At 40.6% G+C, this 16413-nt stretch overlaps 1 protein-coding gene across 6 annotated transcripts in view; it reads right to left on the minus strand.

Annotated features, from left to right (window-relative positions):
- Positions 1 to 16413, minus strand: part of FGF13 (fibroblast growth factor 13) — a 651305-nt gene that overhangs the window by 97492 nt on the left and 537400 nt on the right. For 5 of the 6 annotated variants that reach the window (XM_008273437.4, XM_008273439.4, XM_070066949.1 and 2 more), the window contains 2 exons: positions 11164 to 11274; positions 4520 to 4623 (listed from right to left, as the gene is read on the minus strand). In XM_008273437.4, coding sequence (XP_008271659.1) covers positions 4520 to 4623; positions 11164 to 11274 — 215 coding nt within the window. Of the gene's footprint in view, positions 1 to 4519; positions 4624 to 11163; positions 11275 to 13233; positions 14127 to 16413 lie in introns of those variants that run through there. The other variant, XM_002720518.5, reaches the window with a different exon arrangement.

Here is a 16413-nt window from a genome sequence, read left to right on the forward strand (position 1 = left end):
AGTGGAGGATGGCCCAAGTGTTTGGGTCCTTGCACCACATGGGAGACCAGGAGGAAGCACCTGGCTCCTGGCTTCAGATTGGTGCAGCGCCGGCCATGGCGTCCATTAGGGGAGTGAACCAATGGAAGGAAGACCTTTCTCTGTCTCTCTCTCACTGTCTATTAACTCTCTCTCTCTCTCTCTCTCACTGTCTAACTCTTCCTGACAAAAAATAGAGAGAGAGGGAGAGAGGGAGAGAGAGAGAGCCCTTCAGAAATGTAAAGGCAATTTGCTTGCAAGAGTAGAAAGAGATTGGTATCATAAATTGTGGATAAAGGATGAAGTATATATAAATTCCTGGTTTCTGACTTCACTGGGGCATCTTTGATGCTACTCACCATTCATTTTTCTTAGCCACAGATCAGTGGTTTCAACACAGGGTATACATAAACATCAGCTGGAGAACTTCAGAAAATATTCAAACACAGACACACCCTCAGATACTATGATTATAATTGGTCTGGGTGTAGAAAAAATTGGATTTTTAATAGGTTCCCAGGTGATTCTTTTGAATAGCTAAGGCTGAGTCTATGAATCAGCTAGAAGTTTGTCAAAGGGTCAAGTTATTTAATAAATAATTTAGGTTTTATTGGATATAAAGTCTCTATTGCAACTTCAACTCTGCTGTTGTAGTACAAAAGCAGTCATAAACAGTAAATAAATGGGGTTAACTATGTTCCAGTAAAACTTTATTTACAAAAACAAGTGGTGGGCTGGATTGCCCATGGACATTGTTTTCCAATTCCTGGTTATTAGGCTGTTCACCCCTTTCCCAAAACAACTGTTATTCAAAAATATCATTCCTATGCCTCTGACTTCAGCAGATGACCTGCCATTCTACTTCCATGGGAAAATACAAGTTATCTGGCACAAAATCCTTCAGCTTCCTCATCTATCACCTGCACACTCAGGACCTGCATTTATCTGGCATTTAGCTCTTTGCTTCCTATAATAGAAAGTGAATCTAATCCTTCAATTTATACATTTTATTCCATTACTCTCCCATTCCCTCCATAGATCCACTCCATAAAGGATCCTATTTCCTATCTTTAATGATTCTTTACTGGCTTCCTTCCTTCAGTTCAAAAATATACCTAAGGGTCTTACAGTTAGCCAAAGAATTATCAGTCTTCCTCAATCCTGGGTCCTCCCCTAAATACTCACCCTTGTGTCTCCTTCATTTAAGAATTCAATGTCTACTGCCTCTGCTTCCTCTATTCCCATTCACTCCTTAAGATATTACAGTCTGGCTTTTGTTTCCACTATTCTAATGAAACTGCTTTTGTCAAGATCACCAAAGATCTTTATAGGTGAATTCATAGTTCTTGCTTTCTCAGAAGCATTTGACATTGATGACTCTTCTTAAAACTCTCTCTAAACTGTCTCCCCATTTAGCATTTGCACTATGATTATACCTTCTGCAATTAGTTCTTCATTTGCTGGCCATTTCCATGCTGGTATTTGCTATTCCCAAATATTTGACAAACTTTCTTTTGTGCTCTCAACCATGGCATCAAGCACCATGTACATCTACAAGCTTTCAAGTTTTATCTCTTGCTCACATCCATTCCTTAAGCTCTAAGTTCATATTTTCAAATATTTATTTCAAACTATCCTCAGGAAACTTCTTTGCAAAGTCTGCACTGTTTCTTTTATTCCAGTTTGGTTAAAAGCGTCACCATCAACCAAAAACAACAAAATGTCAAATTTTTGCTCTCCCTCACAGCTCCTAATAACTCACTGAGCACTACTTTTGAAAATTTGTTGAAACAGCCTCTATCTAAAGACACTTAATTTTTATCTTTGAAGTGAGGGGCAACTATATGTTTTCAACCATATATGGTGGCCCTGCTTTCTTTCCAAATGTCCAAATCTAATTAGCAACCAAATTCCAATGATTCTACCTCTAAGATATCTCAGAAATTCATCTTCTTTTAGCCTTAACACTGTGTATATTTTAAGGCAGATTCTAGTCATTCCTTACCAAGATTTTTATAATTCCTTCCGCCAGTTTTTTAACTGCCTACATCAGTAGTCCTTTACATCTTTTCGCTTACTCCTCTGGTCATTGTCTTATCTTATATTGTCTTTGCTAAGAAATGGTTAATCAAACTACACACAGTATTTCTGTAGTAGTAGTAGCATCATGGATGTATGCACGGATGTATGCACGGAAGAGTGGTTCTTTCTCTTTTGTCATCTTTTCCTCTTGATGAAGTATCATATTGCATTGAACTTTTTGGTTTCAGCAACACAAGTTGATATATCAGTCATTAGTTTACAGTTCCATCCTGTTTAGATTCTAGGCACCACATTTTATATAAGATGACAACAAAACAAGGCGGCCACTGAGTATGGTGATAGACAAGACAAAGAAATTCCAAGCCGCAATCAATAAGAAGTATTGGGAAGAATTGGAAATATATCCTGAAATGATTTCTTTCCTGAACTAGACTAATTTGGATAGTTTTCCTATATGAACTCCGAGATCATTAATCAGCATCTTTCCTCCTTAATAAGAAATACATACAAAGTGTCCCACATTTTGCTATTGATCTTCCTACCATGGAAAGGAAGTCTACCAATTTACAATGCTAATTCCCAGGGGATACCTTTCTTAGTGATGAATTTACATTGAAATTTTCCAATTTACTGGAATAACAGTCAATTTGAATGGTAGTTTACAGATTCTCAATGTCAGTTTCATACATGTAATACATATTGCCTTAATTTTCTTGAGTGGGGGCACCTGACGTATTACTTTATTTAAATGGTTTTCCCACTTTTACTTAAATGGTATTTCCAATATGTGTGAGTATTTTTTAAAACACTGTATTGTAGCAAGATTTATTTTTAATTAGCCTTTTACATAGGGGCTTCATAATGATGACTACCACAACTCAGTGAATTTATAGATGCCTTACCAATACATATTTCCTATGTTATCCATCATTTGCCTTTTCGAAAGTATGCCCAGGATTCATTATTATTATATGTTCCTTTATGTCTGCATACTAGTTTCAAGAAGCATTTCTTTCCTTATAAACCCTACCTTTGCATCTGGTCCTTATGAGGTAGGTAGTCTGTTGATATAAATGAGGTAACTAAAAATTCCTCATTATTAAATTCTTACTTTAATGCACAAATGTGAAAAATAAATTCCTTTGCCTATCACTTATAATAAAAGCTCTGTATTAATAAAGTTGACAGATTTCATGAAGTTTACAACAAATGCAAATCTATCATTTGGTAAAAAGTATAAAACCTCTGCATTTACTAACTGGATGAGTTAAATTCTGAGAGTGACCAGGTTTGAAGTGTATGCTGATAATTATCTTCTTATCACAATCTTTTGTCTTTATAGGAAAAGGATCACATGGTTTACTAAGTGAATGGGCCTTTTTTTGGTCTGATTCTTCTCCTATATCTCATTCCCTTTTTGGTCTCTGAAATACAGGGTTACAACATGGTTTCCAATACGCCTGCAATGAGTCTTAATATACATCTGGCTTTGAGATAAATTCAGGGATTGGGGAGAGGGAAAGTGCTTAAAAAAGGTAAGTGTTTTATTTTCAGTTTGAGGAATACATTTATATCGTCAAAGTAAAAACCTCTTTCAAGGCTAGCTACTAGGAAGCTTGACAAGCAATTTTGTCTATTTTAAACACTTCATTTTTTTCTTAAAATGCATGAATTCAGAATAAAGATTTAAAAATACTCATCTAGTCAAGTCTCCTATAATATGAGACTAAATCTACTGATAAGAGTGAAACCCTAACCTTGGTATTATACTGTTTTCACTTATATTTAATGTGAAACTTTTTTTAAAAAGTTCAATTTGTTTCCAGGCTTCTTATTGAATTGAGTCTACTATATTTAATTTTTCCCAGGAAAAAAGATTTTGTTTTTCACTCCATTCACTCCAAACTTGTAAGAAAAATACAAGCAAGAATTTCTAAGAAGAGGCTGAATTGTACATGATGGAAAAACTATGTATAAAGTAGAGGCAGACAACTGTGTCTTCACTGAACTGAGGATAAGAAATGAAACTCCAGTATGGAACTCCAAATACATTTCTAGGACTGGTCTTTGTGTCCTAGAGTTGATCCAAGGGAGATTTCAATAATTCCTTTAGGGATAAACATGGATCAGAATGTGCTGAACTGAGTTAAGAAATGGCTTTGTTTCCCATAGCTGCAATGCAAGAGAATAAGATAAACCACTTTATGCCACACAATAATCTAGATGGCATTGTATATAAAAATCTTCAGTGAATCTTTGATTTTAAACTAAAAATATTAATTTCAAATGGTTAATTAGCAACAGCCATAATTTTTACACAATGTTAATCTGTCCTTTCACATAAGACATTCTCATAAAGAACACTTTCTGTCATCACCAAAATCAGTACACATCAAACATATACAATAGCATTTTCTTTCCTAAAACCATGAAAGCATGCAAATTGTCAAAGCCTTACCGAGGTGTACAAATATCCCTCGCTGTTCATTGCCAAATACAGCTTGCTCTGAACTCCTTGAATAGCCACCACTCGAAGACCCACAGGGATGAGGTTAAACAGAGCTGACATTAAAAAGAATGTGAAAACAGTGTTAAAATCCTGAATTTCACAGTTTTTCAATGTTTGCAGCAGGACTGTCTGGTCCTCCCAAAGTAGTATGTAATTGGTAAGGATAGACACATGTATATTTAGACACATGCAGATAGACAGAATTTCATTCCACATTTCAGTATATTTGATTCATGGTTCCAGTAGCATAACTGGAACTACAACTACATTCTCAACACATTGGACAAATTTGAAGACTTTGAGCACAATTCCATATCTTTACATTTTATAGTGTTGCAGATGGAGAGAACCAGTCATGGAGTTGGTACATTAAATAGTATCATCCTCAACAAACTAAGGTATGCTCCTCTATATAATTTCTAAAATTCTCACAGGCACAGTTAAGATGGACCAGTTGTGGAGAGCTTTCTTGACTCAGAAATGACACTAGACCAACCAATGCACTCATCCAAATTATCTGTATCATTCCCAATGCAAGAACCTCAAAATAAATCTGAGCCTTGCTAAAACGTTATTTTGTAGTTAGTCCCATGTTCCCAGAGTAGTATTTCTTAAAGAATCAACATTTTCCAAGATACAGTTGAGAGAGAACTTAGCTTTTTGGTCTCTAAGACCAAAGTTATATGAACAAAAAATAATGAATTTGTGTTTTCATTTTATCATTTTTTTCTGCAAAATAGTCACAAGTGGGCAGCCAGTTGGTGCCAACAAGGCCGTCATTTCTCCATTTAAAGGTCTGCGTGAAACTTACATCCAGGCTCTCCTCACAACCACACACCACTCACTGGAGACAACCAGTGGGTATCCTCCCACTACCAGCTGTCTACTCCCTCCCACACCATGAATAAAAATAAAGCAGTACATTTATAAAATGTAGTGTTTGCCACACACATCTTTTGAAAATAGCCTGTGCACCTTTCCCTCAGGAGTCACTGACCAACATTGGTGATTTTTGTCTTGTGTGTGTGTGTTTATTGTGGATGATATATCAGTCTGGTATCATTTTTGTGAAGAAGAACAGAAAGGATTCACCCCATGGGAAAGAACAGTTTGTCTGGGACTGTTTATCTGTCTGCATATATATTCTGCTGTGGTAGATGTGGTAATATGGATGAGAAATATTAGGGAAGAATCAAGTATTCCTTGGTGAGCCTACAATTTGTCTTTCCCTTAAAACCAGAGTGTTACTGAAGAGGAGCTAGGACATATTGTACAGTTCAAAATACAAGTGTTCCCTAACACATGCCACCAATGGCACTTCATTCAATACTCATCATATTAAAACACTGTGCCCTTCTGTTATATGAGGTAAAGGAAAAATAATTGCACAGATTGCAAGCCAGGATCTCATGCTATATTCAACAACTAAACTCACAGGCAAGAAATCTGGTTTCTTTGAGCATGTCATATATATGTCATATCTCTTTCTGTTGATGTTGCCTTGCTCACAGCAGGTGCTCAATAGGCACTTATGGTTTGAAAGCAAACTTTATGGTGAAACCATGATAATGTATTTTTGAGAAGTAATATACCACAATTTCATCATAAAAACCCAGTTTAAAATTTCTGATATAAAGCACCAAACCAAAACTTCCATATAGGTTTGGTTTAAAAGTCAAAGTACTATAATACCACTTGACCACTATTACAACTGCTACATATGAAACCTAGGTAAGCCATAGTAGTAGATACTGGAGAAGGATAAATGAAATTCAGAATTACTTCTAGAACTTCACCTTTTGCAACATTCGGAACTTTTTTAGTTCTTTGAATGCAGGTTGTAAGAAGAGGGGAGAGAAATAGGGAAAGAGAGGAAGAGATTTGATTTTCATGTTGTTCACCAAGAACTCTGATTTGGGGTTTTTAATGAGCAATTGAATGCTTAAATTTCAAACACCAGATAAGAGTAGGAGGAAGAAAAGCAAAGATCAGCAATCCATATCTGAGATTATCAGTTCCTGAATAATGGTATTAACTATATCATGGAATATTATTTTTTCACTATGTACTATAAATTCCTATAAAGCCTGATTCAAAAACAAACAAATCCAAAAGAGAAATTTGAAGACACCAGAAAATATAGAGTGGCTAGCCATATTAGTCCAATTTATTATTTTCTTTAGACACTCAAGATTATAAATGAGCTGGGTTATAATCTAGCTAAAGGAACAATCTTCACAGACCAAAATGCAAAGAAATTATATCAAAGGTGAGTTTGGAAAGGATCAATGTCATCCTATATGTCTCTGTTTCTCAAAATGTACAGAACTTCTTCATAGACTTAAGATATTTGGATCAGAATAAATAATATGCTAAACGGGGGCTAACATTGTGGTACAGTGAGTTAAGTCACCATCTGCAGTGCCAGCATCCTATATGGGTACTCGTTCGAGACCCAGCTGCTCCACTTCTGATCCAGGTTTTAGGATAAAGAGCAAACCATGCCTTTAAAACATCCTTCACTGCATCAAATACAGATACAATCAAATTACTGCCATGAAATGTCCATCATTTTTTCCTTTTCAGGGGAAAATACATAATTTATAATGGCTGATTTGCTCATGATGAAATTTCATTGGACTAGGGGCCAGCGCTGGACTGACATTTACCATTGTAATGGCATAGGAAAGCAGCATAAGGTGGTCCATGCTCTTGGATCCCTGAACCCATCTGGGAGCTCTTGGATCCTAGTCCCTGGTTAGGCCTGGCCCAGCCCTGGCCATTGCAGCCATTTGGGCACTGAATCAGCAGGTGGAAGATTGTTCTAACTCTCCCTCTTACTCTCGCTATCTCTCCTCTCTGTCTCTGTAACTCTTTCAAATAAATAAATCTTAAAAAATTCTAAATATAAGAAAATAATCTATTTCATTTATGTACTCAAACCTAAAACACATTCAAGTTTTAAAAAAGCTTTAGCTTTTAATAAAGTAAAGTGCCTGTTTCTGTTGTTGTGGCTACATAAAAATAATCACTTCACCCCTTGAAGGGACTGTTTTCTCAGAACTGTGCAACAATTTGGCTCTCAATATTTGCTGAAGACAACACTGAAACCATGTTTCATCAGTTGGGCTAAGGTCAATTTCTCAAAAGGAGTAATTAAAAAATAATTAATATAGATTGGGAAGACATGCCGCACTGAACAAGTAGTGCTACTGCAGGTTTTAGGATAAAGGGCAAATCATGCCTTTAAAACATCCTTCACTGCATCAAATACAGATACAATCAAATTACTGCCATGAAATGTCCATCATTTTTTCCTTTTCAAGGGAAAATACATAATTTATAATGGCTGATTTGCTCATGATGAAATTTCATTGGACTAGGGGCCGGCGGCTGGACTGACATTTACCATTGTAATAAATCTACATAAGGTAAGGTTAAATACACATCAGACATGTTTTTAGAAATGGATGTCTGGATAAGTGTGAACTGATTTATTTTTATCATGATCTTGCTTACCATATCAGAATTAAAATAACAAAATCAATCAAATTGAACTGAATGATAAAAATAGCATAAGACTGAGTTAGAAAAATATAAATACCAAGAATACATATTAAAGAAATCTTGTAAAAACAAAAAAATAACAGATTGTTATTCCACTCACTTGGAATAACTAATGAAAACTTCCTGCTAAGAAAGTTTCATGGCTTTAGGGGAAGAAACATAAATTCAGATGGATACACTTCCATTTTGACAGGTAAACTTAATCTTTTAACATACTTACTATGCCCCACAATATCCTCAATGAAAAGCTAAGGGAGCTCCTTGACTGTCTGGTTACCCTTCCCATCAGGGGTGGCATTTGTATGAACCATGTTATGGTAACACTTTTACCTTTGGTTGACTTGCCTCTTTTTGTTTCTATGTGCCTTAAAACAGATTCCAGGGGCCAGCACCATGGCACAGTAGGTTATTTCTCCTCCTGCAGTACCAGCATCCCATATGGGCACTGGTTCTAGTCCCAGCTGCTCCTCTTCCAATCCAGCTCTCTGCTGTGGCCTGGGAAAGCAGTAGAAGATGGCCCAACTGCTTGATTCCCTACACCCACATGGAAGACCAGGAAGAAGCTCCTGGCTCCTTCCTGTCTTTGGATCGGCACAGCTCCGGCCATTGCGGCCATTTGGGGAGTGAACCAGCAGATGGAAGACTTTTCTGTCTCTCCCTCTCACTGTCTGTAATGCTACCTCTGAAATAAATAAATAAAAATCTTTAAAAAAAAAACAGATTCTAGTAACAAGTAACTAGTTTTTCTAGTTACATTCCAGGCTATGTTCTTTTAACATCTTCTAATATTACTAGTATACAGAAGTATCACATGTATTAGTGTTATAAGGCAACCAAAGGCAGAAGATATGCACATGTAGATACTAAAGAGTAAAACTTACTACATGATTTAAGAATTCATGGTTTGAAAAGAAGACTCAATTTATGTATGTATGATATGTGTATATCCTCTAAAATGGTTAAAAACAGTGTGATCTTGATGGATTTAGCACATCACTGTTAATAAAACACAGCACATAAACCTTCTGGTTTTTTTTTTCCTTTTTCCTTTTCAGAATGCACTTGTGAACACTCGACCCAAAATACTTCTTTGATTTGTACCTGGAGAAAATGTTAAAAATAAATGGGGGGGTGGCCGGCGCTGCGGCTCACTAGGCTAATCCTCCGCCTTGCGGCTCCGGCACACCGGGTTCTAGTCCCGGTCGGGGTGCCGGATTCTTTCCCGGTTGCCCCTCTTCCAGGCCAGCTCTCTGCTGTAGCCAGGGAGTGCAGTGGAGGATGGCCCAAGTCCTTGGGCCCTGCACCCCATGGGAGACCAGGAGAAGCACCTGGCTCCTGCCATTGGATCAGCGCGGTATGCTGGCCACAGCGCGCCGGCTGCGGCGGCCATTGGAGGGTGAACCAACGGCAAAGGAAGACCTTTCTCTCTGTCTCTCTCACTGTCCACTCTGCCTGTCAAAAAAATATAAAATAAAATAAATAAATGGGGGGGAAGACCTGACATTGTGGAGCTGTCTGCCAGTTAATCATGAACTTCCCCCTTCCACCCATTTCCACAGGCACTTTGAAAAACAATTCAGCTTACATCCCATAATTTCCCCACCCAAACACTGATCTATACTTGTAGTTTTTAGAAATGTTATGTTGGATCATCAGTGTACTAATTGCTATTATATGATTACAACAAATCCTTCTAGTCACACTTGGCTAATTGTTTCAAGTAGAGAGTATGCACAAAACATTAATATCACCAAAGTGACAGTATTTCACAAGACAGTGAAGAACCACTTGGTATGGAGGATTTTTATCGGAGACATCAACAGAGGTTTCTTCTAGGGTAACTAAAGGTGACCTCCTCTTGAGGTCACAACTTTGTTATCAGCCCCAGAAGCATTTGTAAAAGGTGTGAAACTCTTTATCACTTACCATTGGGTCCCCTTCTCTATGGCTTTGTTTTCCATAACCATGATCTCTAAGAAAGCTGTATAGTACTCATTAGCATTCAGTCCTATTTTCCTTGACCATGTCTGAGTTGACAATGGGACTATTTCCCCAAATTATCAAAATCTGTGAGAAATTTTGTAGCAGTGGTGGAAAACAGAGAACAAATTTTGAAAACTAAGTGATTTTAGCCTCACAGAATAATTACAGGTCTGCAAGACTCTATGAAATGCAAGCAAACATCAATTACTATAATTGAAGAATAGCGTGCACTATTAGTGAGGTTATACATTTATTATCCCAAATAAAGAATATGTAGTAAGAGGTCCTGTGACATCATATAATCAGCTTCCTTCGATAATAGCAACTAAAAATTATATTTTTGATGTGCTTCCTTTATAGGTTCACCATTATGGTCTCCAATCTGGTCTTATTTACATATATATTTTATTTAAGTTATACAAGTTTCGTATATTTTCTTTATACAATTATAGGAACATAGTGGCACTCCCCCCTACCCTCCCTCCCACCCACGCTCCTACCCTTTTTTATTTAAACCATGGCTAAAAATAAAGCACTAAATGAAATCCCTTTATCCACCTGTGGAAGGAATCTCACCATTAAAATCCCCATTAGTCTTATCAGTGTGTGTGTGTGCACGTATGTGTGTGTAGGGGGTAGCAGAAGTGATAGTGTGTATGAAACCACTCCTGTCTCTTGGGATGAGATTGGCTTCTTAAGAGTAGATAACATGCTATTTCAGGATCAGTATGTGGGTGAGTAAATTTTCTGTGGGAAAAAAGTAATAAAACCCAAAGGACAGCCATAAATCTATCTAGATTACCATGGAGATGACATTTGGATTGCTCTTCAGATGGTGTCAACATTATTTGCTCTAGCTCACTATTTTAGATATTTTCATGTCCAACTTCCTTTTGGTTAACTTGAGTACACGAGATTATACAGTGCGGACATATTTTGCATTCACTTCAGGATTTAGTAGGGGTTGTTTATTTAAGAAAAAATAAAAGGAACACAGTGTCAACAACATGCTGGCATATAGTATTTATTTTGCAGTCACTTACTGTAAGTGCTGTCTTCGTCTTTGGTGCCATCAATGGTTCCATCTGCCTGCAGCTGCAAGTGGTAGCCTTGCCGGCTGTATAGTTTGGTAACTATACCCTTAAGCTGAGGCTCTGCAAAGAGAACAATGGTTTATATCAATTGATAAAGTATGTCTACATAGTTGAAAAGATCCAGAATTCAAAATTTTGGCTTCATTTAGATATTTTAGTGGAAAAGGTGAAGCTATACTTTTAGAGTCCTCTAGAAGAATGAAATCCAACTATAAGTTTCAGAATAAATCTCGAAACTGAAGAAAGGTTTGATTGCTGCTTTACAGTGTTGCTAAAGCCCTAACACTCTGACAGGGTCTCCAGTTTCTGACAGCCAGTCCTTTGGCTTATAGAATGGGTTGCTCTTTCATTAAACATTTGGGATGGGCTAGCAAATGGCAAATTCTGCCTTTTAACAATGTTCCATTTGTCATGTAGAAGGAAAAAGAGAAATAACAAAGATAATTTGGAGTTGTTTGCTGACCAACAATCAGAAACCTGCTAGCAAAGATTTCTTTCAGAATTACAATTTGAATAAATAACCCCCTCCATTCTAAGAAGGTTAAAATGCATAAATAACTTGGAATTCCATCAAAGGACATATATTTATAAAACTGAGGCTTCCACACAAAAGGGAAGGGGGATAAAATAACTATCATATATCATCATACCCTATCATATTAATTATCCCTAAAGGAAAATATGTGTGAAAACAGCAGGACTTATGTTGGTGGGGAGAAAATTAGTACATATTTATTTTCAAATTTAGTAACAGACATATGATTATCCAAAATATGAGTTCTTAATTAAAATAATTTTCAATTATGAATCACCATAGGTTAATCAAGTACGTAATTCACCAATAACAGCAAAGTTATCCAATATTTGCTTTTATTGAATACAGCCACCTGCGCTGAAATAATATTTACGTGATTACTCGAGCCACATAAGCATGCTTTGCATTCGCTTTAAGCCTTTTTCAACTATGCTTAATTTAGAGCTAATGCATTAAAAAAGAACTTTCTGCAAACAGAAAACCTATGTTTGGGTTTCCATTCCATGGCGTGTAGAACACACAAACAGAAAAAAAAAGAACAGCCCGATGAGTAAATCCGATTTGTGGTAATATTCTTATCATAATGGGTAAGAAGATCGTGTAATAGATTCATTTGATTCAGGCTGGAAAATAAGCTGCATTTTCCACTGAAGGTTTACCTTGACGCAACCCGACACCTATGGCTGTTTGAATTCCCCCTCACCTGAAAATCGCGCTACTCTTATCACTGGAATGATTCAAAAAGACCCACAATCTGGTTATGAATTTAAGTTCCCTGTTCAATCCTGCATTTTAGTTATAAGTAATCAGTTTCTAGGAGTCTAACTAGATCACTGAGCTCTTTGCGGCAAGGTTCTAGAAGCCACTCCTCCCCCCAGCAAACATTTTAAAGCTGCACCACAAGTCAAGTCTGTCCCGAGAAGCTAAAAAGTAATCAAAGAAACGGAAAACCTAGATAGCGGAAGCCCACGTCCCTTGGGAGTGGAAGCTGTAGGGAAGGGTCTGACAGGCAGAGACAAAGGCAAGACAGGGGGATTCCCCAGATTCTCCTGCGACGGGCGGGGTGGGGTGGGGGGGGCGACAGTGTCTGCTCAGTTCCACGCCCGCAATTTTCACACCTTACACGATAGGCATGACTGGTTCACGCCTGCCTAGAGACCACCGGGCATGCATGCATACACATACACACACACACACACACACACACACACACATGTGCCATGTCTGAAGCTGAGGGCGCGCCTCCAGGGCTGGATACGCCCCCAGGCTGTGCGCCTGTCCCAGGGCAGTTGCAATGCAGCAAGCCTGTTACTGTTACGAAGGAGGCGAGAAAGCAATCGTCTTCCCACGCACGCACACCAGCTAGGTGGCCTCATCCGCACAAGATGGGCCACCAGCAAACTACCTACGCATACATACTCGCCCCCAGACCCCGAACACTCCTAAAGTCTATGTATATAAAAAAGATTAAAGCTCTTTCCGACCTGGTCTCCTTCTACGCCTCTTCTTGGAGCCGAAGAGTTTGACCCGGGAAAAGACATTTAACTTGTTTTTGTCGCAGCTGGTCTTGCCTTTGCTGGGGCTGCTGACACACTTGCAGGCGTTGGATTTCTCGCGCTCCCGAGCTTGTCTCTTCTGACGGATCAGAGAGCTGGCGATAGCCGCCGCCATGGCCACGACGCCCACCACCACCACTTCTTTTGCTGCCCCTCTCTGGGTTCGCCGCCTCCTCCTTCTCCTCCGCTGCTCGCCCGCTCTGCGTCGCGCTTTAGCCGCCTTGGTCTCCTTAAGCCGGCGCTAGCCCGGGCTTCTCCGCACTCGGGCTTCAGCCGAGGAGGGGGCTCAGCATGCCTTCTGAGCTCCTCTGGCGGTGGTCCGGCTCCTGCGCGGGCTGTTGGCTGCCTGGGTCCGAGCCGACGCCACAGCCCGGGGCCGGGATCGCGGGCGAGACTGGCAGGCGGAGGCAGAGCTGCGCGACTGCGTGCGCTCGGCCCCTGCGCCCCGAGGACACTGTGCAAGTCCAAGTGGCTTGGGTCGGAGTTTCGCAGCACCCCCCGCCCTGTGCCGCGCGGAGGGGGCCAGAGCTGAGAGGCGGGCGGAGGGAGAGAGCGCGGGCGGGGGAGAGGCCGGGAGCGCGGGCGGCAGGCGGGAGGAGGGGGAAGGCAGCGCGCTGGGGAGCGCGCCCTCGCCCTGGCCCCTCCGAGTCTTCCACTAGTCCTTGCAACTTCTTGGCCTGCTAATCGGGAAAAGTTGGCCCGTGCCAGCTTTCCGACAGGGATCAAACAGGTAATGACCTCGCATCTTCGCTGTGGCTGCTGCTCTGGGCGCGGCACAGGCGCTGCAAACGGATTCAGCCTTCACAGGCACCCTCGCGAAGAGCGCGACGGCCTCGCTGCAGCCCCCTCCCCCCGCGGCGGCCCCTCCCTCCGCGCCGCCGGCCGCCCCCACCCCCCCACCCCCCACCCCCGCCAGCCCCCACCCCCCGTCCCTGGCCAGCTGCCGGGGCTAACACCTGTAGGGGCTTAGGCGCTTCCCCATCACCAAAGTGCTTCTCCTATCCCCGAAAGGATATTCGGGAAGAAACAATGATGGAGGAGGCACCAGGATGAGGCAGTTGAGGGAAAGGAGCGGAGGTTTTCTTGGCGATGGCGGGTGGTGGGGTGGGGGTGTTTCCATAGTGTTTGACTCTTAGCTGGCCAGATCGCGTCCGGACTGCCGCCCCAAGGAAGTTCGCCAGACCCCTGCCCCAGATTCCGACTCACCGACACAACCCCCCACCTTCACTGAGGTATTTTGCGTAGCGACACTTGTAGCCTTTTCGGAGAGGCCAGGTGCCCAGATGGGCTCAGCCCCCGCGGCAGCAGCAGCAGCAGCAGCAGCAGCCGGCACTGCAGAGCTGCGCCCGCACACCACGCTGCCACCCAGTGGTTTTTGCTGACTTTTCATTTCAGGTTAATTCGTGAGATCCAAACCCCGCTTTTCCTCTGCTCCCCTTTATCTGTCCCTTGAGGTTTGAGATCCAAGCAGAGGGCTTGGGTCGTGTAAGCAGTATTGGGGACGTGCCTAGCGGAACCTCTTTATTCTAAGCTCTGGCCCACCTCCAATCGCCTAACTGCTTCCTTCTTTTCTCTGCTCCTCAAACTCAGACAGCCTCTCTCCCTCTAATTCAGGATCAAGCCTAGCTTTTTACTAGCCTCTTTTCCCAAGGTGTGCCCGCCTCCTGTGCTATAATTTATTTGGAAAAAAAAATATGGGGTTTTGAGGCCAACAAGGCAGCAAACAGAACAATCCATTCACATCCTTATCTTCAAAGAGACACAGTTTTGTTACTTTTTTTTTTTTTACCATTTTACTTGATTTCTGGGGCCAACACAGAAGCGCCAAGTAGGGTAGTCCCATCTTACTTGACTCTTCTTCTCCACTCCATCCATGCCTTCTCAGAATTTATGTAGATACAAAATCAGATGCTCAGTGTATCCCCAGGAACAGCCCTTTTCTCTTCCCTGACCTCCCAATGAGCTCATAGTCAATAATACCGAAACTCTCTGAGGCTTCTTAGTCCATCATGTGAATCATCTGACCCTTCTGTATTTCATTGCTTTCCTAGAGAAGCTGCTTCTAACTCCCACTACCCTCTCCAAACTTGAAATGTCTCTTGCTCCATCAGAAGCACCCTTCGAGGATTTCCAAGGCTGACTAGGGTGGAGGTTGCAGGGGCTAAAGGGCCCCTGCCTACCCCTTTCCAAAAGAAAAGGGAGGTCAAGGTAGAAGAGAGTTTTAGCATCTTAATTCAAATAGTCACTCTTTCAGAATTTAATTCATGGGAAAACAAAATAAAACCATGGGCTGCTTCTACCAGACCTTGAATGCCTTAAATATTGGAAGTAGGTCTTATCCTCCACTTTATTACCATCTCCTGGCACAATTCCTGCTACACAGTCAATGCCCAATAAAAATTTGTTGAAAATAATTGATGAATGACTGATTTAAATTGATTCTGAACGGTAGGAGGATGTTTCCCAGTTCAGAGCACATGTCATTTTTGGTCAAATTCCAGGAACCATGGAGATGAATCATTTCACCAAAAGACAGGTCTAAAAAAGAGGGCCAAATATTTTGGGTGTGGGATGGAAAATCCAGAAGTTCCTGCTAAGCACTAATTCCTGGAGCCTCTTATTTTTCTGCTGTTTATTCTCAAGATTGTGAACAGTGTGCATGAAAAAGCTAAAGAAGGAAGAAGTTCTGATTCAGGAAAGGAATACTCCTTAGGAAAAATGAGGAGATGGAATTGAAAACATGAGGATGACTTTTCCACACCTTTTCCTCCACTTCTCCTAAGTGAGAGGGCTCACAGTTTGCTCAGGCAAATTCTATCCACAAGCTACTTCCAGGATGCCCATAGAATTACTGGGATGGTCACTTTGAGGTGGATATTAGATGTAAACATACCCAGAGGAGACTTTAGGAATATTTAATAAGGGGGAAGCACTTACTAAAAAGTTGCAACAACAAACATATAAACAAGTTAGCTCTGTTTTTCTAACCCATATCTACTACCTATAGCATTTTTTTTAACTTTTATTTAATGAATATAAATTTCCAAAGTACAGCTTATGGATTACAATGGCTTCCCCCTCATAACATCCCTCCCACCCGCAACAATC

This window comes from Oryctolagus cuniculus, chromosome X, assembly GCF_964237555.1.
Source record: "Oryctolagus cuniculus chromosome X, mOryCun1.1, whole genome shotgun sequence".
In the NCBI taxonomy this organism is placed as follows: domain Eukaryota; kingdom Metazoa; phylum Chordata; class Mammalia; order Lagomorpha; family Leporidae; genus Oryctolagus; species Oryctolagus cuniculus.